The 23,437-nt window shown below is 55.0% G+C and overlaps 9 protein-coding genes across 9 annotated transcripts; 8 read left to right on the forward strand and 1 right to left on the reverse strand.

Moving 5' to 3' along the window:
* Window positions 1-124: 124 nt before the first annotated feature.
* On the forward strand, window positions 125-1,896 carry BKCO1_2700075 (fad binding domain-containing protein; the record flags this gene model as incomplete). Its single annotated transcript, XM_020273608.1, has 5 exons — window positions 125-277; window positions 336-603; window positions 675-1,066; window positions 1,146-1,540; window positions 1,605-1,896. The coding sequence occupies 5 exons, from the start codon at window positions 125-127 to the stop codon at window positions 1,894-1,896; spliced, it is 1,500 nt and encodes a 499-aa protein (XP_020130079.1).
* A 664-nt stretch (window positions 1,897-2,560) lies between these two features.
* On the forward strand, window positions 2,561-3,915 carry BKCO1_2700076 (monocarboxylate transporter; the record flags this gene model as incomplete). The annotated part of the gene is made up of 2 exons (XM_020273609.1): window positions 2,561-2,754; window positions 2,802-3,915. 2 exons carry the CDS (start codon window positions 2,561-2,563, stop codon window positions 3,913-3,915), a joined length of 1,308 nt encoding a protein of 435 aa, XP_020130082.1.
* Window positions 3,916-4,295: 380 nt separating this feature from the next.
* BKCO1_2700077 (c6 transcription factor 2) lies at window positions 4,296-5,573 on the forward strand (the record flags this gene model as incomplete). Its single annotated transcript, XM_020273610.1, has 1 exon — window positions 4,296-5,573. One exon carries the CDS (start codon window positions 4,296-4,298, stop codon window positions 5,571-5,573), a length of 1,278 nt encoding a protein of 425 aa, XP_020130081.1.
* Window positions 5,574-7,046: 1,473 nt separating this feature from the next.
* Window positions 7,047-9,026, forward strand: BKCO1_2700078 (fumonisin biosynthetic transcription factor; the record flags this gene model as incomplete). The annotated part of the gene is made up of 8 exons (XM_020273611.1): window positions 7,047-7,269; window positions 7,334-7,554; window positions 7,601-7,820; window positions 7,874-7,895; window positions 7,950-8,181; window positions 8,232-8,246; window positions 8,299-8,505; window positions 8,565-9,026. 8 exons carry the CDS (start codon window positions 7,047-7,049, stop codon window positions 9,024-9,026), a joined length of 1,602 nt encoding a protein of 533 aa, XP_020130078.1.
* A 2,654-nt stretch (window positions 9,027-11,680) lies between these two features.
* BKCO1_2700079 (mfs transporter) lies at window positions 11,681-13,596 on the forward strand (the record flags this gene model as incomplete). The annotated part of the gene is made up of 9 exons (XM_020273612.1): window positions 11,681-11,917; window positions 11,975-12,058; window positions 12,107-12,149; window positions 12,205-12,368; window positions 12,418-12,578; window positions 12,633-12,694; window positions 12,744-13,030; window positions 13,081-13,411; window positions 13,472-13,596. The coding sequence occupies 9 exons, from the start codon at window positions 11,681-11,683 to the stop codon at window positions 13,594-13,596; spliced, it is 1,494 nt and encodes a 497-aa protein (XP_020130077.1).
* A 326-nt stretch (window positions 13,597-13,922) lies between these two features.
* Window positions 13,923-14,358, forward strand: BKCO1_2700080 (uncharacterized protein; the record flags this gene model as incomplete). Its single annotated transcript, XM_020273614.1, has 2 exons — window positions 13,923-14,170; window positions 14,244-14,358. 2 exons carry the CDS (start codon window positions 13,923-13,925, stop codon window positions 14,356-14,358), a joined length of 363 nt encoding a protein of 120 aa, XP_020130056.1.
* Window positions 14,359-15,158: 800 nt separating this feature from the next.
* Window positions 15,159-15,549, forward strand: BKCO1_2700081 (uncharacterized protein; the record flags this gene model as incomplete). Its single annotated transcript, XM_020273615.1, has 4 exons — window positions 15,159-15,272; window positions 15,331-15,408; window positions 15,474-15,482; window positions 15,538-15,549. The coding sequence occupies 4 exons, from the start codon at window positions 15,159-15,161 to the stop codon at window positions 15,547-15,549; spliced, it is 213 nt and encodes a 70-aa protein (XP_020130057.1).
* Window positions 15,550-17,040: 1,491 nt separating this feature from the next.
* BKCO1_2700082 (histone-lysine n-methyltransferase ezh1) lies at window positions 17,041-18,864 on the reverse strand (the record flags this gene model as incomplete). Its single annotated transcript, XM_020273616.1, has 1 exon — window positions 17,041-18,864. The coding sequence occupies one exon, from the start codon at window positions 18,862-18,864 to the stop codon at window positions 17,041-17,043; it is 1,824 nt and encodes a 607-aa protein (XP_020130058.1).
* Window positions 18,865-21,123: 2,259 nt separating this feature from the next.
* BKCO1_2700083 (heterokaryon incompatibility protein) lies at window positions 21,124-22,824 on the forward strand (the record flags this gene model as incomplete). The annotated part of the gene is made up of 1 exon (XM_020273617.1): window positions 21,124-22,824. The coding sequence occupies one exon, from the start codon at window positions 21,124-21,126 to the stop codon at window positions 22,822-22,824; it is 1,701 nt and encodes a 566-aa protein (XP_020130059.1).
* Window positions 22,825-23,437: the final 613 nt, after the last annotated feature.

Raw genomic sequence — 23,437 nt, forward strand, 5'->3', positions numbered from 1 at the left:
TCCGAACGTACCTACAACATGGGACTAATGTCGCAGTTTTATAAGTCAAGTAAATAAAAGCCTTTCGGACAAGGCGAATCCGTCCAGGCCAAAGCTTCCCCATCATTCGTCGTCTACCCACACCATGTCCCAGGCACTCGTCAACAACAAGCAGTACCTGGCTGCCTCGGTCCAGGCCGAGCTCAGCCGGCTGCTTTCCGACAAGGCAAAGGTCCACCTCCCCGGATCGGAGCAGTTTGATTACTCAAGCGCCCGGTTCTCCGAGTACGGCCGTCCGGTATGGCTCCCTCGCACGCCCGAGCGGGTAAAGCAGCGTACTCACCTCGTTGGCGCAGACGTACATCGCTGCTGTCCATCCCGCAAACGAAGCCGACGTGGCAAAGACGGTGCGCTACTCGCACATGCGTGGCATCGGCTGCACGGCCAGGAGCGGAGGGCACTGTGTGACCAATTACATGAAGAAGCTGCAGGACGGCATCGTCGTGGACATGCGCTTCGTCAACCACCTGTCCTACGATCCGGAGAACGAGCTCGTCACCGCCGGCGGCGGTGTCTACAGCGGCGACTTTGCCAAGTTCATCCACGACAGGAAGCGAGAGCTCGGTAAGTGACTTGTCCGTGAAGACTCATTGCCGCTATTTGCGCATGCTGACCGCGGCCGACAATGTCAAAAGGCATCGGCTCCTGCCCCACCACGGGGCTCATCGGCGTGGCTCTCGGCGGCGGCATCGGCCGGCTGCAAGGCAAGTACGGATACCTGAGCGACAACATGGTGTCGTGCAGGCTGGTGCTCGCGGACGGGTCCGTCATCAACGTCTCGGACAAGGAGCACACGGACCTGTTCTGGGCGATGCGCGGCGCCGGCCACAACTTCGGCATCGTGTACGAGGCCACCTTCAAGGTCTACCCCCAGCCGCACGGCGGCATCCACCACAGCTGGGACTTTGAGTTCGGGCGGGACAAGGTCCGCGACCTGTACGCGGTGATGAACAAGCTGGTTCCGGACATGCATCCGAACCTTGCCTGCTTCTTGATCTGGTCCAAGAAGGCCGCTTCTGGCGCCGAGGTGCGTTCTTGCTGATCCCCCCCCCCGTTACACCCGCGAAAACGCTGACAGACGACGATGATGACGGCGACGGCGACAGGGCGTGATCATCCTGAACGCCGTGTGGTCCGGCCCCAAGGAGGAGGCCTACGAGTACATCTCGCAGTTCGAAGCGGTCGGGCCCGTGGTGCCGCCGACGCTGAAGTCGGTCGAATGGTCGGACCTGCCCTGGGTCGCGTACCAGGGGCTGAACCAGCAGTACCTGGGCAACCCGGACACGTGGAACATCTACCCGTACAAGATCTTCTCTGCCGTCAGCGCCAAGCGGTTCGACCTCGACGCCCTGGAGCGCCTGTACGCCGAGGTCAACGAGTTGGAGCAGAAGCACGACACCCGCATCCTCGTCATGTTCGAGGCCTTCTCGCACAAGCGGAGCAAGGAGATTGCGGACGATGCCACGGCCTTCCCGTGGCGCAACGGCTCCGACATCTTCCTGTGAGTGATGGTGGCTCCGACCCCTTTTACTGCCTGCCACCGTGCTGACTGAGAGCAATAATAGGTTGCTGCAGGTCTCGCTGAAGAATCTCGACCGTGAGGCCGCGTCGAACGAGTGGCTTAATGGCTGGAAGAAGAGGCTGATCGACGTCTCGGGCTACGGCCGCCTGCAGCAATACTCGAACTACGGCCACGGGACCAACGTGAACGATCCCGTTGAGGCCATGTACGGCTACGAGGAGTGGAGGCTCGACAAGCTGCGCGCGCTGAAGAGGCAGTATGATCCCGACAACTGGTTCCGCTGGTACCAGCCTTTCTGGCCGGATGAGGCGGAGTCGAAGGCTTCGAGGCTGTGAGGCTTTGCTTTAGTACTGGATGAATGCGCGCCCTTAGGTAGCCGGGGTGTTGGCAGATGTATGTCTTCGCTGAACGTAGTTTCCGAATTTTGCGTAGAGTCAGCCAAAATGTTACCAAGACTGCCTGCAATGCTACCGAAGTTGTGAATGAATCCTGTGAGTTGTGCGAAGTACTGCAGTGTCATTTGGATGGACCGTCTCCGGTCGTACACCTGTGTTGTCAGTTTCCAATGTGGCGGATGTGCGCCCCGTTGATCCCTTTGTCGACTCCAAAGTCAGTCACTGCACCTTTCCTGATCCGGAACCGGATCTGACTGAGAGTAGTATACGAACTGTGATTGAAGAGGATTACCGAAGAAGGTTTCGTGGCGCTGACTTACTTAGCCGATTCCGCGAAGGCAGAAATGTGACATGGCGTCGTAGCTGCAAGGTGAAGTCACGCCACGCCTTCCGCGACAGCAACCGGTTAGGTGCATTCCGGAGTTTAGACCGGAGGTAACGACTTCCGAGACTGGAACACGTGTGACATCCCTGTGTGTTTAGGGCTCTCGGAGATGTAGGTTAACGCCGTGATGTGCATTACGGGGGGGCGTTCTTCTTTTAAGCCTCCTTCCCATTGAACCAACCGGAATCCTTCAGCCGCCCCAAGCCAAGACATCCAACAATGAGCGACGAACATTCCTCGGTCGAGAATGGACAGACGAAGGAGGAGGAGCAGTCATCGCAGGTTGGCCAGAACGAGCCTGCAAGCAGCCCGCAGCCACAGGCACCACCGCAGCACCCGGACGGCGGGCTGAAAGCTTGGCTCTGCGTGCTGGGTTGCGGCGCGTGTTACTTTTGCTCCTACGGCTGGATCAAGTACGCACTCCCCACGGCCATTCACTGCCGGTTGCTGACGGACGTAGTGCCCTCAGCGTGTTCCAGGAATACTACAAAAACGTCGCGCTAAGCTCATACTCATCCCTCGACGTGGGATGGATCGCCACGCTCCAGAACTTCTTCCTGCAGTTCTGCGGCCCCTTCGTGGGCCTCCTCTTCGACCGCTTCGGCCCCACCTACCTCCTCATGACCGGCGCCTTCCTCCACGTCTTCGGGCTGATGATGGCGTCCATCAACACCGAATACTACCAGTTCGTGCTGGCGCAGGGGGTCTGCAGCTCCATCGGCACGAGCTTCATCTTCAACCCGGCGACGGTCAGCGTGCCCATGTGGTTCGGCCCCAAGAAGCGCGGGCTGGCCATCGCGCTCTCGTCGACGGGCGCGCCCATCGGCGGCGTCATCTACCCCATCGTCGTCAACCGCGTCATCGACGGCGTCGACTTCGGGTGGGCGATGCGGACGTGCGCCTTCATCATCCTCGCCATGATGGCCATGGCCGTCGCCACCACGCGCCTGCCCGCGAAGCCGGTCAAGCGGCCCGTCAACCGCACCATCGCGCGGCGCATGGCGTCGGGCCCGTTCGTGTTCCTCGTGGCCGCCTTCTTCTTCTTCACCATGGGCGTGCTGCTGCCCATCACGTACATGACGCAGAACGCCGTGGCCAAGGGGCTGGACACGGGGCTGTCGCGGTACCTGGTGAGCATGTACAACGCGGGGGCGTTTGTCGGGCGGGTGATGCCTGGGGTTGTCGGGCACCGGACGGGCTTCTTCGACATCACGACGGCGGCGTGCGCCCTCACTGGCGTCTTCACGCTGGCGCTGTGGATCCCCGCCGCCGGCACGCCGCCGCTAGTCGCCTTCGCGATTATATTCGGGTGGGCGGCCAACGCCGTCATCGCCGCCATGCCCATGCTGATCTCGCTCGTGTCGGAGCCGCAGGAGCTGGGCGTGCGCGCCGGCACCGTCTTCGCGTTTGGGGGGCTGGGCGCGCTGGCCGGCTTGCCCATCGGGTCGGTGCTGGTGCGCGGCGACGACTACGACGACATGAAGATCTTTGCGGGGGTCATGATCCTGGCGGGGACGTGCTGCTACGCCGCGTCGCGCTTCTGCCTGAGCGGGCTGAAGTTGCGAGCACCCTGAGCACGGCGAGATAGTAGTGCTGAAGAGGATCGAAGGGGGAGGGAGGAGGAAGGAGGAAGGAGGGGGGCGAGGGTGGGGCGAGGGTGGGGCGCGGAAGTGACGGGGGAACAGGTGGGGAAGTGGAGCAATGCAGGTAGACGCAATTGATTTCGCTTCCTGTCCTCCGGGTTGGCTGCGCGAGAGGGAAGGTAGGCTGATAGCTGGTGTGAAGGAAACCGCTCAACTTCTTCCGAACACAGGCAGTCTATCCGTGAGAATTCCGAGTCGGATCTGGAACGTACCTATGTATGGTGGCCGAACGGGCGCCCGCCCCGCCATGCATCATTATTGCCAGCAGAGGCTTCATGGGACCCCCAGGTACTATGCGCAGTACGCCCACCATGCTCTCTTCCAGCTCCACCTCAGACGACGGAAGTGCTCCATGCACTTGGCTCACCTCGCCCGATTCCAAGCATGACCGCTCAACCGTCTCGCCACGGCGGGACCGACCACCAAGCACCACGCTTCGAGCCGCGTGCAACGACTGCCACCAGGCAAAGGTCAAGTGCATTTTCGAGGACGGGTCGTCGGTGTGCGTCAGATGCCGGAAGCGGAGCAAAGACTGCGCGCGCAGCCTCTCGAAGCCGCTCGGTCGGACACGTGGGCCAAGGAAGAAGCCGAAAGAGGGGAGGGTGGGCGGTGCATCATCGCCATCATGGACCGCGAACGTCTCAGGCACCGGGCCCCAGGCTGTATCGCCTTCTACGCCGCGCGACGTCAGCATGGGCTATGGCAACAACAACAACAACAACAACAGCGCGGTGGGCTGCTACGCAGATCTCTCTGGCTGTTGCCTCCACAACAACGGTAGCGGGGGCGACATGGACCCACTGCTTGTGCCGTCCGTCCTCGACGCCACCATGGATCTTTGGTTTGACTCTGCAGAGCTGGCCAGCACGCCACTATTACCCGACGGCGTTATCGACACCAAAGCCTCCACCACCACAACCACCGATGCCCGGATGCAGCGGGAGGACACGGCACAGCAGTCGCCCCTCTCTAATCCAGAAGCCCCACCAGTCTCGGATGCCGTCGAAGGCTGCAGCTGCGTCGCCATGCTGATGACGACGATGCGCGGCTTCTTTGGGTCGACGGCGGCGACAACGGCCAGCAGCTCCACAGGCAGCAGCAGCAGCAACAGCAGCAACAACGACATCAGCAGTCTGACGCGCGCGCCGGACGAGCTGCTCCGGCTGAACGCGGCAGCGCTGGACGTGGCGCGCAGCAGCCTGGCGTGCCGTGGAGCGCACGGAGGGAGATCCGTCCGGCTGCTGGCACTCTGGCTGGTGCAGGGCGCGCTATGCAACTGCCGGGAGGCTGCAGCGCATGCATCGCGGGCGGGCCAGGCGGCCGAGCAGCAGCAGCAGCAGGCAGTGGTGCGGCTGGGCTCGTACGCGGTGGATGACGGCGAGGGCGGGCGGCTGATGGCGCACCGCATCATCGCGCTGCAGGTGCGCAAGGCGATCTTGCCGGTTGTGAGGGCGCTGCGGGACGATGGCGCTGACGGTGGAGGCCCTGGGCGAGGACGGGGTCTGGAACAGGACGACGACGGGTGTCAGCTCATAGCGGGGCTGCTCGATGAGGAGGCGCATGGCATGGTGGCCCTGCTTTCTTCCTAGATGTCAGAGTGTTGGTGGGCATGCATGACGGAAAGGGCTGGGGGCGCGTCTTCGGCGACGCGTACCGCAGCACCGCAGAACCGAGGCGCACGTGACGGTCGGAAAACCCACGGGATAGGAAAGAGCGCTAGGGCTGAGATGGGTCGGCGGGCGGCGGGCTGCAGGCGGCAGGGCGGTTTCTGCTGCCTGCGAGCGGTGCCCGTTGTTGCTGACTGCGGATCCAAAGAAAAGCTTTTGTGCACAAGCTCTCTCTGGCCTTTCGGTGCAAAACAAGCTCACCGAGCCGGACCGGGCCGCAGGCAAGCTTTTCTTTCGGTCCTACATACTGACGCAGAACCGCCGCGACGCGCCGTCCGCCCGCCCGTCCCGAGCCGTAGCCGCCCCGTCCACGCTCCGCATGACAGGCGGTGAAAAGGATCCGATCGGAGCCATCATCGGTGCCCACCACGGCCATGGATGTTTCACGGAGATAAGGAGCGTCTCCGGAGAGGACGTATCACATTGCAGGCTAGAAGCTCATCTACAGAAACTACCAGCATTGGACCGTCGACCGGGGCCTATGTATAGTGCATCCTTTGTCCCGCTAGTCAACCACCTGGCGACTCTTCGTCAGCTATGCTCCGAGCCGCCTTATCAGAAATTTTTTAGTCACATCTATTGGTTACATCACCCTTAGCCTCAATATTTATATCATCCTGCTCGCTCAGCCATCGTCGTGACTTGCGGCTATCTACGTGCCACGCCTTGAATCCTTTGAATCCTACCCGCGCTGTTCCTGGAGCCTTCGGTCGTGGCTTGGATGACACGCAGGGGTAGGCACGCCCTTCCGCTGGAGATCACGCAGCCTTCTCGACCACTGAAGGCCTTATCCTGCAGCCCTAGACCGCGTCCATCAGTCATGGCAAATGTCAACCGCCTGCCGTCATCCCACAGTGGGGTTCTTGCTTAACGAGCTGGACCATCTACCCTGCTGCGAACTACGACGTTTTGCCCCCGCCGATCGTGATGCTGTACCGGACCTTCAGGGGAATTCTCCGCGCTTACGGAGTACTGCCACACAATATGTGGCATGATGTATGCCTATTCAGCTGAAACGACTGACTCGTATACGCCTTTGATAATACTTCATCTCTGCGCTCAATGACTGTTCAGTCCCCATCGTCGGCCCTACTCAACCCCGTGCCAAGGGAGCTTCGACATGAAACCAGGGCGTTCCAAGCTGACTCGCCGGAGGGGGGCCTGCGAAGGTTGCCGGCAGAAAAAAGTTCGCTGTAAGTGCCCTTGCCACAACTTTCCGACCGCTGCTAAGGGATCCCGGAAGGTGATGGAGGCCGACCGTGTAGCTACTGCGACGTTTGTCAACCCCAATCAAACCTGCAGTCGACTCTCTAACCCCAACGCCAGCGAAATGGATCCATTTGCGACTATCCTCCCGTGCGAGGTGCACCGCGGATTGACGTTCAGGGCCCGGGCATGCAGCTCATGCCCGAGCCGCATGTGCTTGGCCAGAGTGGAGACCGCAATAATCCATCCCAGTTTCCACTCGGCCACAGCCCACCCTATTCTTTCGACTCGGCGAGCACCCCGGTTCTTGACAGATTTCTCTCGCATTTGTCGTCAGACAACACAGCCCCTTTCGAGGGCTTCGAATTTCCTTACGGACCAACACCTACACCCACTCAGAACGATGTATCAGGTAACCATCATCTCTCGATGCGGCAGGTGTGCAGAACGCGAACGCTGACAGTAACAAAAAACAGACAGTGCGACCGCAATTGCCACGGGTGACGAAACGCTACTCGACAATTACGAGAACCAATTTCCAGTGTTGGACACCTTGGACTGGAATGCACACCAGAATACTTTGATACAAGACTGGATGGCGTGGACACCCAGCTCCTCGGATAGTAGGAGAGGCAGCAGCTCGTCCCAGTCTATCCTTGGATCCCTCCCCACGCGGATTGTCGCCGAAGACAACGAGGTACGTTGCTCAATCCAGATGGGGCCAGGAAATCTAACGTCACCAGGACAAAGTCTACACGGGTCCGAACAAGCCAGCGGCTACCATATCGCTTCAGCAAGTACACTTCAGGAACCGCAGACAAAAGATGGTTGTGGAGAGGGTAGAGAGTCTTCTTTCCCCCGAGAGTCAGCTTTGCATCTCTTCGCTTTTATCCGAAGACGGCCCCAGCCGCGATCACTGTGGCCTAGATTTGAGATCGCTTCCAACAGACAGGTTCATACAAAGTAGGTCAGCTTTTTGTTTGAACCGCAGGGACCCATCAACTAACGCTTTGCAGCGACTTTCCACGAGCCATCTGGGTAAGTGGTTGGCCAGGGCAAACTCCCTGACAATAAGCGCTCACTTCTGGGCAGCTTGAACACCTTCATCAAGGCAGCTCTCGTCAGAAACATACAGGCAAACTTGCATTCATCCTCGACACCCTCAATCCACATCGAAGACATATCATTGTTGATCACCACACTTGCTTGGGGTGCCTTGCTGGACCACAACACCGAAGGCCGTACCAGAACAATGCTGATAGATCTCACCTGCGATGCATCAAAAGCACTGTGTGCTCAGAAAGATACGATCCGAAAGTTCTTGGTGGGTCGATCCGACTTGCGAGACGGAGAACATGACTGACTCAGAACCAGGCTCTCGTTGCTGCAGTACGTAGAGCATTTCTCGTTCCACAAAGACCACATTTGCTGACACGCTCAGCTCTGCTTTGTCGAGAAAGTTGGGTCGAAAATCATGTACACCCTGCTCGTTAACAGCGCCTCAACGGCGGCCGCTCTAGGATTGCATCTAGAGCCAACTATCCTCAACCGATGTGGCGGCGATGAAGAAGTGCTTCAAGTCCAGCGTGCAATGTGGATGCTTTACTGCATTGAAAAATCCTTCGCCCTGAGAGTGCAGACCTTTTCCGTAAGTCAAAGCACGCTGGAACTGGAGTGATTCTGACACGGCGCTTCCTGCCGGAACAGATCCTCGGCGATGATTTCCTCCCGACGGCCACCACTCCGAAGAGTGCAGCGACGGACACGACTGCATCCATCCCGTCACCGGACTGGCTGGAGATCCGATCCAAATACGCCAGGATCTGCTCAAACATCCTGCAGCTGCGCGGAAGCCTAAAGGGAAACGCAACAATGGACCGTTCTGGCGCAACGTTGGCACTTGCAGCGGCGCTGAAGGAATGGTACACGTCGAGCGCCACAGCCCCGATCATCTCGACTGCGCCCGATGGGGCAGGTATGCGGATGAAGTGCCAGATGTTCAACCACTACCACGAAGCACTGCTGCATCTGGGCAGCTTGAGCCTATCTCTGGATAAGCGCTTACCTGCAGGCTGTGAGCAGAGCAAGAACTTGCGCTGTGAATCCCTCAGGGAAGTAATCACATCATCCAACACCATTTCCTCGAATAGCGTCTTGCGAGATGTGTAAGCCTGCATCCACCCTTTCTGGCCATTTCCCGCTGCTGACGTTTCCTTAATCAGCAACCACACCTACGTTCCGAAACTCGCTTTGTGCTTACTCGCAATCGACATCGTCCAGGGGTCCGACAACGGATGCAGCAAGGAGGATCACGCTTTGCTGAGCGTCGCATGCGGATTCTTCGCTAGAATAGGGATCCTCTTGCCGAGGTGCAGTCTGTTCGATGATGTTCGTAAACTAGTTGAACTCTTAATATACGACTGTTGAACTATTTCTCAAGTGTCGCTACATCCCTTCCGTGGGCGAAAGCTTCTTTGTCGCTCCACCCCTTGATTCCGACCAATATGGCAGACTTTGGAGGAGATATATGTATTTAGGAGTTACTCTTCTTACCTCGTGCAGTGGTGGAAAAACAATGAATCTCTTCGAACAGTGTCCCTATTGACGCCTCCAATGCAACGTGTAGTGGCCGAGCGGATTGCATGCGATCTGGTCTAGTTTCACGCGTCTCCTCCAACCACCGAATGCTAACTGGAGTGCTCTCATAAGACCTGAGAGAAATGCATGAGGGATCCTTGTTTCCGGCCGACCTATTTTTGGGAGAAGAATGAATGAACCAGTGCGCCACAAAGGAGCTGTCAAAGGGTTTCGGAGCATGATACCTGAATGAGAGGGACTCTTCGAGGTATGACGTCTTCGGCGCTCGCCTACGGCCAATTACCGTTGCTATTCAACATTATTTCCATTCTCGGAATACCCGTTGCTCAATTGTTATTTCAGTTAAATCCTTCAAAGCTGACACAAGAGTTTTAATGATACCTCGTTGACTGCTTGGCTTAGAACTGTAATTAGCTTTCCTTCACTAAGGATATACCATTTGTCCCCCCAAATCCCTCTGCTCATTCACCTGTTCCCCTGCCCACATAGTCCCACCTACAAGATCTGCATTTAGGGCCTCCAACCTCCTTATCATCATTCTTCGTCCATCCATCTGCCACGGCAGCACCATCTCCACCAAACCCGCCAGCCCTGCGTTATTGTCACGTTGTGCGTCCTCGGAGCGACAATCACAACACTCTTTCAATTCTTTTCACCGGTATCGCCCGCCCCAAAGATACCATATGCGGACAGATACTGCTCGCTAACAGATGGCGGGGGTCGCTGCACGGACATCCTGGTCTCGCGGCGGCATCATATCTAGCGCAAAAAATAAATAAATGACACTGGATTGCTGGGAAGAGTACTCATTTCATTCCGTGGCAACCATACATCAAGACTTCGGCTACACCACAGATCGTGAACTCGTTTTGCTACCCCGGCTGTTTCATCATGCAAGATACCCGCTCGGATGCAATCCTTGAGCCTCGCCTACCAGAATCCCACCTCTGTGGCGTAAACCCCGCACCGCCACTCCAGAGTCCCTTCCGCGCGTGCATAAATCTAGCCCCGCAATCTGGCTCCTCACCCTGGGTTGTCCGCAGAGACGGATCATGTAAGCTCCACTGCGCCAAGCCTCCCACATGCAGCCGCAGCTGGCCGTCGTGGCTCTCGGGTTTCGTCTCCAGCGTCTTAGGTAGCCTGGAGTTGCCGATGCTTTCCCCCGGCTCAGATACGATCGGCACCGGCTCCTTCTCCCACCCGCCGCCATTCCACGCCCACAGCAGATCCAGGCGGTGCTGGTAGTTTCCGGCGAAACTTGCCATCAATGACTGGAGCCTAGTGATGTCCGGCCTGTCGGTGCCATACTTGACGGTGCTTTTGAATAGGTAGAACAACTTTTACGGAGGTGACAGGATGTGGAAGGTGCCATGCTACCGTTTGGCAAATTTTCCACACTTGGATCAAGTAGAGAATGGTCTGCCTTGCATTTGAGTTGTTTCTCCGGCACGAAGCTGGTGTAGTAAATGACTACACGGGTCACACTGGTCGGAAAGCCTTGGGATACTTGAGTCTTGTCTGTGTGATCCCGTATAGCCGGGTTCCGGTGCGGACTTTGATTTCTGTGACTCTAGAGTGATGATCTATCGCGTCTTTCGGATTTCCCTGCCGCCATAGTTACCGACTCTCAGACGTTGCCGCCGCATGAGTCCGAACGACGTCAGCAACCGGTTTTTGAAGCCATGCAGATCTCGCCACGTCCCTCGGCGGAAACTCGCTTCTACAGGTGGGCGACGACGCCACGATGCATTCCTGGCTCAACTCGGCCGTGGGGGCGTGGGGGATCGTAGCCACGGCAGCTTGATTGGGGAAGGACGCGGGGTGACGTGGGATGATTGCCCGGGTCTTCCTGTTTGTCCCTTGAAATTTCATTTTCCGCTACCGCAAGACCCGGTACTCCATCCGACGCGGTGGTGCAATCTTATTGACCAGCCTGGCCGCAACATCCGACCAACCGACTGCCAATGCCGCCACTAAACCTGTTTCTCCCACTTCCCCGGATGGCTGCTCCGCGTTGATCGTCACCCCGCAAACCGTGTGGGCCCTTTCCCCGCAGCTTACCCCCACGTGGTTCCCATCCATCAGGATGGACTCTCTGCCCCAGAGATACAAAGCGCAAGCAGGAGCCTTCTTTCGTATTGCCGCATAAATTCTGACCAGGCTAACTGTTATCGAACCACTGTTGGTTTCCACAAAATCAAGTCAAGTTTTTTCGACCTCTCACCATGTCGCTTCGACCAGAAGGAAACACCGATCACGCAAAGGAAACAGATGACTCGAGGGTGAAAAACAGTTCCAAGGCCGAGGTGCACCACATCGAAAAGTTGAAAGAAAAGACCGGCCCGGTGATACCAACACTTTTGGAAGACCTGAGTGATGATGAGATACGGGCGATAGAGAGAAAGATGGTGTGGAAGGTTGACTTGCGAATGTTGCCGTTGGTCATCATCATGTACATTTTGGTACGTCGCTGTCACCGACCTGGCCTACCATGCCGGAAGAAAGTCTGACTGGTACAGAACTACCTCGACCGGAACAACATCGCAGCTGCTAGATTGGCGGGTATGGAAGACGATCTGAAATTGACTGGCTCACAGTATCAGGTAAGCTCGCTTCGGTCAACGCACGGCTTCATATTTAACACATTCCAGACTTCAGTGAGCATTCTCTTTGTCGGATATGTCTTGATGCAGGGTAAGCACCACCCGCGTTGTGCATCTCCTTCGAACTTCGGAACTGATCACCACAGTTCCATCAAACCTCTTCCTGAAGTCCGTGGGGAAGCCAGCGTTGTATCTCCCAACTGCAATGGGACTGTGGGGGATCGTCTCAGGGGCCACCGGAGCGGTACACAACTTCGCCGGTCTTGTGTCATGCCGTGTACTGCTGGGCATCCTGGAAGCTGCTTACTGGGTATGCCTCCCTCCAGCTCTGGAACGAATACAAAGTTGACCCCATCAAGCCGGGCTGTGTCTTCTATCTCTCATCTTGGTATACACGAAAAGAACTTGGCGTTCGGCTCGCCATCCTGTTCCAGGGCTGTCTGCTATCCGGAGCCTTCTCTGGCTTGATTGCGGCAGGTGTCCTCGACGGAATGGCAGGAGTGCGGGGATTGGCCTCGTGGTGAGCCGTTAATAGATGTGGTTTGCTACTGGCTGCATGCGCTAACTCTCACAGGCGGTGGCTCTTTATTCTCGAAGGAACTGCAACAACACTGGTGGCCATCGTCTCCATCTTCCGTGAGTGTCTATCCGCCGCGTATACTTCAGGGTACTTACGCAGAGACAGTACTGCCAAACTTTCCCCACACCACGGGATGGCTGTCTGAGCAAGAACGCCAGCTCGCCATGTGGAGATTGGAACTAGACGCTGGAGAGACTGATCAGAGCGAAGACGACAACTCGTCCCTTCTCGAAGGTTTCAAAATGGCAGCCAAAGACATCAAAGTATACGTCGTGGCCATTATGCTCATCTGCATAGCCTCCTCGGCCTCTGTGCTGAACTTCTTCCCCACTGTTGTCGAAACCCTGGGGTACGGCCGCACTGAGACCCTGCTGCTGACAGCTCCGCCATACGTATGTCACCAAGCCGTCGGAGAGAAGTTTCCTCACTGACCTCAAACCAGGTCCTCTGCATGTTCACGTCATGTTTCAATGCGTGGAATTCAGATCGCACCGGCGAGAGATACTTTCATTGCACAACGCCCCTCTACATTGCCATCGTGGCCTTCGTGCTCGCGGCATCTACCACAGCAACCGTGCCACGGTACATCGCCATCATGCTCATGATCCCGGGCTTCTACTCCAGCTGGTCGTTGGTGTTCGCTTGGGCCTCCAACGCCATCCCGCGACCAGCAGCAAAGCGTGCTGCAGCGTTGGCCATGGTCAACTCTGTGGCCAACTGCGCCAACATCTTTGGAAGCTACTTGTATCCCACGTCTCACGCTCCCCGATACGGTACGTAACCCGTAGCCATAACTACTGCCTATTGGGACACGGACTCACACATTGTTGCAGTTCTCGCAATGGGCGTCAACACGGGAACTGCTGTCGTAGCAATTTTGGCGGGCACAATTCTGAGATGCATACTTGCCCGTGAGAATAAGCGGATGGGCCCAGGTGCAACTCGATACCCTCTATAATTTTCAAATACACGCCAGCGTAGCTGTTTCATCATGCGTAATGTAGCATTTCAAATCATGCCTTTGCACTGAACTCTACTCTGACCGTCCTCGCCCCCCGCCATGAGCTAGCGCTTATACTGCGCGGTAAGTGAACACAGAACTGTAGGCAACTGTCGCGACGTAGCATGACAGGGCTGGAAATGATTTAGAGTTACCGTTTTTGGATCCATGACCAGCAACGAATTCTGCTGTCCGGACGTGTCATTGGTCCCCGGAGCTCCGCCGAGCAAGATCGCCGGTAGTACTCAACATCACTCGCAGCCACCAGCTCCACCTCTAGGCCAATGGCGCCCGACGAGCTCCGCGTCTCCCTCGACGACCTCCGGTCAGCAGCCGACACCACCTTCCAGAACGCGTCTGCCGCCTCCCTGCCCGCATTGACTACCTCGTCTTTGAAGGTGCTACGTTCGAGAAGTCGACCCTCGACAGCCTGGAGATGGTTAGTCGCTGTTGGCGGCAACGCGGACGTGAATGCTGTCGATGCGTTGGCCGAGGTTGGTTGCGAGGTGAAGACCACTAGGGACCGGGAAATGTAAGTAGGGGGAGATTAGCGGCCGGCTTGTCTTGGAAAGCGTAGGTAGACTGACTGTGTGTGTCCTTGACAGCGTTTCCCTCGGCGCCGGCCTGGACGACGTACGTGCGCGGCGCATACACCGTCGCATCAAGCGAGAAGATAAATTTGACGGCCTCTGCTTGCCGTTCGGAGACGCGCCCCGCTAGGTACGTTTGTGCCGTCGCCTGCGTGGACCCTACCGGATCTCGACACTTGTAACAGCATTTTGGAAAGCTCTACGGATGCGGCATCCTCCTCCTCAGACTTTGGCTTCGGTATCTGCCTCTTCTGCTTCGGCTTCCGGCTCTTAAAGTAGTTGTTACTAGCTCTGTCATCTTTACGGGACGTTTATAAACAAGTGGCCGAGTGTTATATCTCAAGTCGACCAGATAGTGATGCCGGGCGAAGCATCGGATTTACCTCCGGCGATGCGCTCTTGTATCTTGCCAGTCCGGAATTCGGACCGTCGCTTGCGCCGCAGCGGTTCCCGTGGTAGGTAACTGTGTCAATGCAATGGCTGACGATCGCCGTTGATCGCGCAGAAAACACGCCGTGTTCGAACGACCTTCCCCACAAATGATGGCGGCAAAGAGGAAGCTGCCCACGCAGTCGGGGCTTGGCTGCCCCGTACCTTGGCTACAGTATTACATGACCTTCCAAGACCGTTGTGCGGCTCGTATTCTCTTTCAAGATGAAACATCGGATGGCTATATCTGTTCCACCGCCCTTCTCCGCATTTGGAGCCGATCGCCCCGAGATTCCACTCCAGGAAACACGGGCCCGGACGCAGCCCCGTATCGAAGATCGCATGGCGTGAGGGGAAGCAATGCTGCGAAGCTTATCGAATAGCTTGATCAAAGCTTTCCGAGTAGGTATTTAACCCGCGTTGTGCGAGCTTTTGGCATTGCTCTGAGGCCACAGCATCGCCGCAACCTGCTCACTACCGTCTCTCGATCCAACAGGCAAGATGAGATTCCAGCTCCTTTCCGCTTTCTTCGCCGTCATTGGCCTCGCCTCTGCTACGTGTTACCTCGATTCGTACCCCAATACCTCGATCAACATCCCGTGCACGAATGAACAGGTATTCAATCCTCGACAGGAACGAGCTACCAGCGACTTGCAGAGGCTGACCACTACAGGGCCAAGCGGGATTCTTGAAGAACTGTGATACGCCCGATGAAGGCTGCGACCACGCCAACGGCAGTACCGAAGGCATCGTAAGTACAGAAAGCTGCCCAGCATACCGATACGAGTAGAAACGCTAACGAAGCCTACTGTACAGACGTACTGTGTAAGTTGACGATTTGCTTTATGCCGATACCGGGAAAAAGCTGACTTCGATTTAGTGTGCATCTTAGGGTCGAGATCCATACAAAACGCCGAGTGTCCGGAGGGAGACAACGCGCAGGCAGGCCGCAGAGGGACGGAGCAAGCCGAAGGTCCGGAAGTTGAGAGAGTAGATTCCATTTCATGCGTGCAACTACAAGATGGGATAGTCTTTAGTGACGTGCGGACTTTTAAGCATCCAACACCTTCATCTCTTTTCTCTCGCTTTGTATATACGGGAAGCGGTTGTTCAACCTCTCTACATTCACGTACTACTCAGCAATGGTGCTTCTAAGCTCTACCGGGGATTAATAATTGCGACTATAGCGGATGTGTGGCAAGAACCCTAATGTAGGGAGGACAATTTGCATCTGTAGTATTACTAATGGATTGCTATCCTACAAGACGTATTATTCTTAGGTAGAGTTCGGTGGTATCATCGTGTCTCACATGTAGAAACTATAAAAAAGGGCGATGTTGGTGATTGCGAAGGATATCGATTAGGTGTTGTACATACAACAGATGTAGACGCCATGACTACCTGACCGCCCACCGTATCCTGCAAATTTGGCTCATTCGTCAGCAAGACCGTAAGTCCCTTTGGACCTTTAGGCATTGAAGCCTCAATGATCCTTGTACTGTTTACACTTCTAAATTTGTTCAAAGTCGCTCAAGGTTATCAGACTGAGGAAAATACCCCACACCACACCCGCTACGCATCCAAACACGACGCGTCACTCAACCGGTACCAATAAAAAGCTAGCAAGCTAGACCAATGGCCAGATCAACAAGCCGGCGGCAAATATGCTTAACGAGTCCGTCACAATTGCCTCTTTGATTTCAGTTGCAGACAATCCGTTTAACCATCCCGTTACAACGACGAAGAGCGGGACATTCCAGGCAGCGCCAACAGTTGAGTCTAGGATGAATTTGGTGACGACGTTTCTCTTACTGCTATGACGTTTGGCTCTTCCCTCTTTCACAACCGGAAGAGTGAGAGAGCTGGGAAATTTTGATTGCAGAAACTTTTGCCAATAGATATTAGGAGGATAGGGTGTTGGAACGGTCGTTTGTCATCAGAAACTGATTCGGTGATATAGATGATGCGTCTATTGTTGAGAGATGAGCGATGAGAGTTGAGATGGTGCTTGGATTGATGTGATGAGTGCTCGTCCAATGACCGGCCTCGAATGCGCCTGATGCGGCAGTGTTCAGTAAGGATTGATTCGGGATGATTGCGACCGATCAGGTAATTAGTTGAGCACCATACGGGCTCATAACTCGATGAATTTCATGCTTGGTCAGTCGAAATTGATGAACGAGTGTATTGCATATTCTTAAGCTATTTGGAGTTGAGCTCAAGTTGTCTTTGAATGGATTACCAAGCTAATAAACCTATCCAATTATAAGCAACCGAGGTGATTGAGCTTAGTATCCATCAAAATCAAATGACAGCGGTAGAAAGCATCCGGGGGCGGTGGTAATGGTTAACGGGTCCACACGTGGGGCGAACATAAACCCACTCAGCTGCTTGTCTCCCATGCGATCGAGTTCGAACACGCATTGCACCTGTGACACCAATACTTGAAGCACGGAAACCCGGAATTTCTGCAGGGGCATGTGTTCCTGGCGCATTTTCCTGTGCAGTCACAGCCCAGGTGGTTCCCCCTCATGGAGCGCACCGCGGCCTCGAATCGTTGTAGAAGCTCCTCGCTCGTCTCGGCGCCTTCGCCCACGAAACGCTCGGGCTTCGCTCTCATCATGCGCTCAAGCCCGAGTAAGATTTCGGGCAGCTGCCGCGGAATAGGCTCATTGGTGACGTTTGGGTTTTGCACGATCCAGCTTATGCTCTCCATCGTGTCCACTACGCTCTTTTCGTCCCAGAACATGCCGCCATGCATCAGGCAATCCCGTACTGTTATTGGCGCGTGGGGCGTCGGGCACCCGGGAGGCATTACGAGCAAATCGCCTGGCTCTAGAAGAACGACGCGTGTCTTCTCGGAAGGGGGAACCCAATCGGAACCATTCTTCTCGAACTCACGCCTCTCCTCGTCGCTTAGGCCGGTGACTATGGGCCACAACTTCAGCCCCGACAGGACTTGGACCCAGGTGCCGGTCAAAAGGTCGACGTGAGGCCCCGAGGCGGCTCCGCGGGCGGCGTAGAGAAGGAAGCGGGAGCAGGAGGCGAGGTCAGAAGACCGAGCGACGGCTCTTTTCCCCATGTGGGAGCACTCGGGCGCTGTGGCCGACTCGACGAGGTGGTCCAGGGTCCGGAGGAGCCAGAATCGCGAGGCGCGAAGGAACTGCGGTAGAGGCAGCTCCAGGAAGTCGCGGAGGTTGAGTAGATTCAAGGGCGGTCTTGCGTTGTCGAGCTTCCCGCTGGAGCCGGCACGGAGCATGTCGGCCACGTCTTCGAACCTCATCTGGCGGGCCGAGGGTTGCCAGACCGGCAAGGTTGGGTCTTGCACGTCGAGAAAGCCTCCACCGCAGGAGTAGTCCCCCAGGCGCTCTATGAATTCGGACTGGAATGATTCGTAGTAGGACAGCTCGTCTGGGTTTCCACGTACGAGTACCGGCTTGATGAGTAGCCTACTGCCCGCAACCATCTGTCGGAGCCCATCCATGGTGGCGAGAAGAACGTCTGCTGAGTCGGCCGAGGGGAGATGGTAGTCGGCCATGTCAGGCGGTATGTGGTATTCTTTGGCCCAGGTACGATTGGTGATTTGATGCATACCAAACTGTAACATCTCCTCCCATCTGGTTTCCTTCAAGCCATCATCACTTAAAGTCTGAAGACAGCGATGCATTTCTTGAGCCAGTGACGTTAGCTCATACTCGTGCCTCTGTCTCGCGGGATCGCGGTCAGGTTCAAGGTCAGGCAAAGCGGGAGCCGGGACATGCAGCGGTAGAGTGCTGTTGTCAGCTGAGGCAATGGCGTCGGCTAGTGCAAGGTGGGGTGGCTTCGGGCCCAAGAGGGCCTCGAGACTGTCCGTTTTGCAGAGGGCATCCGCAATCTGTGTCAGGCAAAGCGGATGCGGGCTCCTCTGGTTCCACCACTCGCGCACGCGCGACAAGAACACATGACGGTCCAGGGTGTAGAGGGCAAATGGCGGCATGGAGAGGGCGCACAGCATGAACGGCTCGATCCCGACTCCATGGTAGACGTCTCCAAGGAGCGAGCGTAGCTTCCTGCGCGACTTGGCGGCTGTTGGCTTCAGATGGTGGCTGGAGCCGACGTCTTTGATCCATTGCATGTGTTTTCCGAAGTTATCGAGCTGCGTCTTGCTGGGGCTGCGGTGTTGGAGAAGATGGTGCATGACCCTCTCTAGCTTTTCGGTTTCCGCCATGACCACGGTGAGTATACCTCGGCGAGGACGATGTGGCAGACGGGTCAGTCCGAGGATAGATGGTTGGTCGGGTTGGGTTGGGTTGGGTCGGGGCGGGTCGGGTCGGGTGAGGTTTGGTCGAGTCGAGTTGGGTTCAGTTGCGTTCGGTAGTCTTTGCGCAGAAGCCAGCTGGCGACCCGGCCAAACTTCGGGACAAGAGAGGTATGCGTCGGGCTCATGATCACCCTGTAGGTTATGGCAGGCTTTCAAACGTTGTTGAGTTAAAGCTGCCGGCTAAACCGAGGATGGCGAAAGACAGCACTACACTCACTTTTTTTCGTACTATATTATAGTCCACATTCGGACCAGCGCGGCACCGGTTTTGGCGTGACTCGATACCCAGTAGAGCCTTTGTGTCTTTCGGCCTGGGCACGGGAGCCTCACCATTTAGAGCAGCAGTGGGAGTTCGTGGATCTTTTCTGATTCTGGGTGGAGCGGTTGAGAATGCCGTTACTTGCGAAACAGAAACGTCATCTTTCGAAGATATAATAATAAAGTTGTCGAAAAGGAGAAGGTAAAAGCCCGTAACGTAGGTGTTTTAAGTTATGATCTTGAATATTCACTAAAACCCGTTAGCTTTTTGTTTTTCATTGTTTTATAGATTCTTGCTTTGCGAGTGGACATCGTTTCTTCGTTTCTCGAATACCGTTTCGTTGTGTGTGTATATTCTTTCTCTTTCCCTGTGCCTTTCTCGAATATTTGACGCAGTCGATGCCGATGGCGTGTGCAGTTGGTGCAGGAATTCGTGGTATCAAGGCTTTACATTAAAGTGGACCCCAAACTGACGCACTAAGCGACTGCAAGACTTAAAGAGCCAGCTGGGCTGCAGTTGGACCTCCCCAGTCTGTATGGTACGTACAGTATTCCACTGTGCATGGATTTGGCGCAGTCATACCGACAGCGAAGCTTTGTTTTCGATCCGTCGAGGGATCTGGCCAGACCGCGGCCGGACGGGCCAAAACTTGACCGCATTACAGGCCTACCTAGATTTACACTTCACGAAACACAAGATGACACAGATCAGTAAGTACAAACAAGGCTGTTGTTTGATGTTGTACTCACACCTCATGTTCCCGCCATCCGCTTCTGCACCAATCAGCATGGGGCGGCTATCGTCTACATTCTTACTCGCAGCCTCGTTCTATAGCAAGGTTTGAGACGCAAGGCTGAGTCGGCAGCAGACTCTCCGAAGCTAACGCTCGTATTGTAATCCATCCATTATTCTTCTCCCTAGGACAGCGAATGACTCAAATCTTTGTCAGATAAGGACGAGAGGGAAAACATGTATCGCATCCCACCCCGTGAAAATTGTATATCCAAGTATATATACCGCCAGCTGTTCCTTGAAAACCACTTCCTGTCAAGTTATACAGACTGAGCGTGTACATACTAGCTGTTTCTGTCACCGGGCTCCCCACTTCTCTGTCGCGTCGCCTGCATTTTCATTGGTGACACCAAATGGATGGCGAGGCTGACTTGCAGCTGCTGCCTGCTTGTGCGACCACATTACCCCGCTCAGGCTGAAGCACTTCCTTTGCTGCGCGCGAGAAGTCGAAAGCTTCGACGGAACCCCAACTTCGCCTTCGATTCCCTCGTCGTCTTCAACCACCCCCTTCCTTCTTCTCACTCTGCCTCCCCTCCGATGAGGTCAAAACCCTGCATGGTTGTGGAATAATTTCTTCCCAAAGATGGAGTCGTTTTACGATCTGTTGGACCTCGCTTCTCAAGCTGTGTTCGAAGACGGACTCAACGCAGCATTCTGCCAGGCCTGCAGGAGACTGCTGAACGGGGGGCTTGACGGTATTCCTATGGATCAAGTCAAAAATGGCTACCGGGGAAAGCGTACAACTGAGAGCTTATTTCACAGCGATGTACAAACCCTTCAATCGTCTGCATTGTTCGGGTGTCCGTTTTGCGTGCTATTTTGGCAAAAGGCTAAAGTCCCCTTTGATAGACACGCGAGGTACGTCGAAACATGTATGTGGAAAGTAACTTCTAAATGAATGCTAATGCGGTATGACCATAAAGACGCAGATTCTCGGACTCAGAGACACCAACGATCGAAGTTAGGATGGATCATAATTCCTTTCGATCATCATCTGCCGTTATTACGTTTAGTTTAAGAGATTACAACTATGGTCTGATTGCTCGGGGAGCTCCTATTCATCTCGATAAGATAGGTAGTAAGTACATCTACTTCAGACTACAAAGAGCTTCATAATGACCTCGGGAGACTTTGAAAAAGCCAAACACCTACCACTCGGAAAATCCACTGGCTCCAGGAAGACGTTCGACCAAATTATGACATGGCTCAAGAAATGCGTCTCCGCGCATGACTGTGGGGCAGTACGACTAAAGGACCCTCACTTCCTCCCTTCGAGGCTAGTGTGTGTTGAACGTCCAGTCAGAATCGTTGAGAGAACTGAGGTGGATCCAGGAGACGTCTACCTCACACTGAGCCATTGCTGGGGCGAGGCCAATCATCTGACACTCACTACAGACAATTTCGAAGAGTTCAAGACAGCGCTCCCAATGCAAAGGCTCCCAGCAACATTCTCGGACGCCATAACTCTCACGCAGGTGCTCGGAAAGCGTTACATCTGGATTGACTCACTGTGCATCATTCAAAACTGCACAGAAGATTGGGAGACAGAAGCAAACACGATGTGGGAAGTTTACAGTAACTCGTACTTGAACATCTCTGCAACATCTGCCAAAAACTCATCTGAGGGATTGTTCCGTGAAGGAAGATCTGTATTCCCTTCTCATGCGACAGTCCTACCAGGTCATCCGATCATCCCTGAAGGGATGTATACTTGGTATTGTGAACATGATTGGGATGACGAGGTCGAAAATGGCTCGGTCAACCGAAGAGCATGGGTTCTCCAGGAACGCTGTTTGTCTCCACGGGTGGTGCATTTCTGCTCTGAGCAAGTGTTTTGGGAATGCAACATCCTCTCAAGCTCCGAGGCTTTCCCTGAGCATCTTCCACTAGATTTCAAGTGCACAAGTAAGCCGCCAGCTTTGTACCGGCTGACAAACGTGGAAACTAAGGATCCAGCTCATCTTGCGAATCTCTGGAATAAGATTGTCGCAAGCTACACCGGATCCAAACTGACGAATGCGTCTGACAAACTGGTCGCCATTGCTGCACTGGCACGGAAAGTCTCTGAGGCGTATGGTGATACTGCTGGCAGATACTGTGCCGGATTCTGGAAGGATATCATCATCCGTCACCTGTGCTGGTCCCCTGCAAGTGGATCTACGGTTCGTGCGACTGGTGAGGATCATCGAGCACCCTCATGGAGCTGGGCATCTGTAGATGGGCCTGTAAGTCTTCCTGTTGACTGGGAGTTTTCTATGAACAGATATATGGCCATTATCACGGATGTCGTCATACATCAAGAAAATGACTATGCTCCACGCATCGAGGGTGAGCTTCATTGCAGCGGCCCTCTTCTCACAGCCTCACTGCTAGAATACGGCGGTGGCTTTTGCTCGCTGAGATTATCCGGGGCAGGCCATGAACTCGAGTTCGCAGCAAGGATGGATGGGGGATCTAATCGCAAGAACGGCTTCCCCTTTGAGGTATATTTGATGCCTGTGGAGGCGACGTTACAATTTATATCCGAAGTCTCAACCAAAGGGTTGATCCTCGCGCCTACGTCAGATGGTTTGCATCATTTCGAAAGAATCGGCAACATTCTCGGCCCCCTGAGAGAACCATCTGCCCTTGATTTCTTCACTATCCTGGGCAATCAAGACGAAATCCAATCGGCATGTGTCAGGAAATCCGGTACTCTCAACCTCGAGGAGACCTTTGCGCGGGTGGACATCTGGGAAAGCGACGAAGACTACAATGAGCTGCTTAGCCAGCTTGAACCATTCAACTGCAACATCTATGACTTCACCATTGTGTAGTCTCCATGAATCCCATTCGGAGGGTTTCCTTATGCACACACAAGCTGGCATTTGTCCATTTTCCTCTTTTCCTTTCTATTTTGTTTTCGTTCTTTTTGTTTTGCCGGGCAGGTCTGTTTTGTACGTACATACAATTAAGATCTAGACAGCAGATTCCTGTTCAATGATGCGCAAGTTCCCCAAGCCGTTACAATACCATCTCCCGACTGGGAACCGTCCTGCTGAGCACACATGGCACACGTCCGGTGATACGACCAGCAATACACCGAGAACGCTCCAAACACTTGAATGTATCACAACACTCCCCTGAAACCGCCCGCAGTCCCTTCAATACACATTGAACACGTCCACGAACATAACCCCCACGCCAAAGACTCCAACGACTTCAAAGTGTAGCAAACCCCTCAGCAGCACAACCAAGCACCGCAATCAACTTGGAGAGCCAGCCACCATGTATCCAAGGTAGCTCATCCATAACTTTATCCTGCAGTACTTTGTTAAAAAGCCCCTTCAACGGGATGGAAATCTATTGCGTTACAATAAATATGTATCATAAACGATCACTCATACACCTACGAAAAAGCTGTACAACGCCCAGAAAAGCGCGCCCCCG

Source organism: Diplodia corticola, assembly GCF_001883845.1.
Source record: "Diplodia corticola strain CBS 112549 chromosome Unknown scaffold27, whole genome shotgun sequence".
Taxonomy (NCBI): domain Eukaryota; kingdom Fungi; phylum Ascomycota; class Dothideomycetes; order Botryosphaeriales; family Botryosphaeriaceae; genus Diplodia; species Diplodia corticola.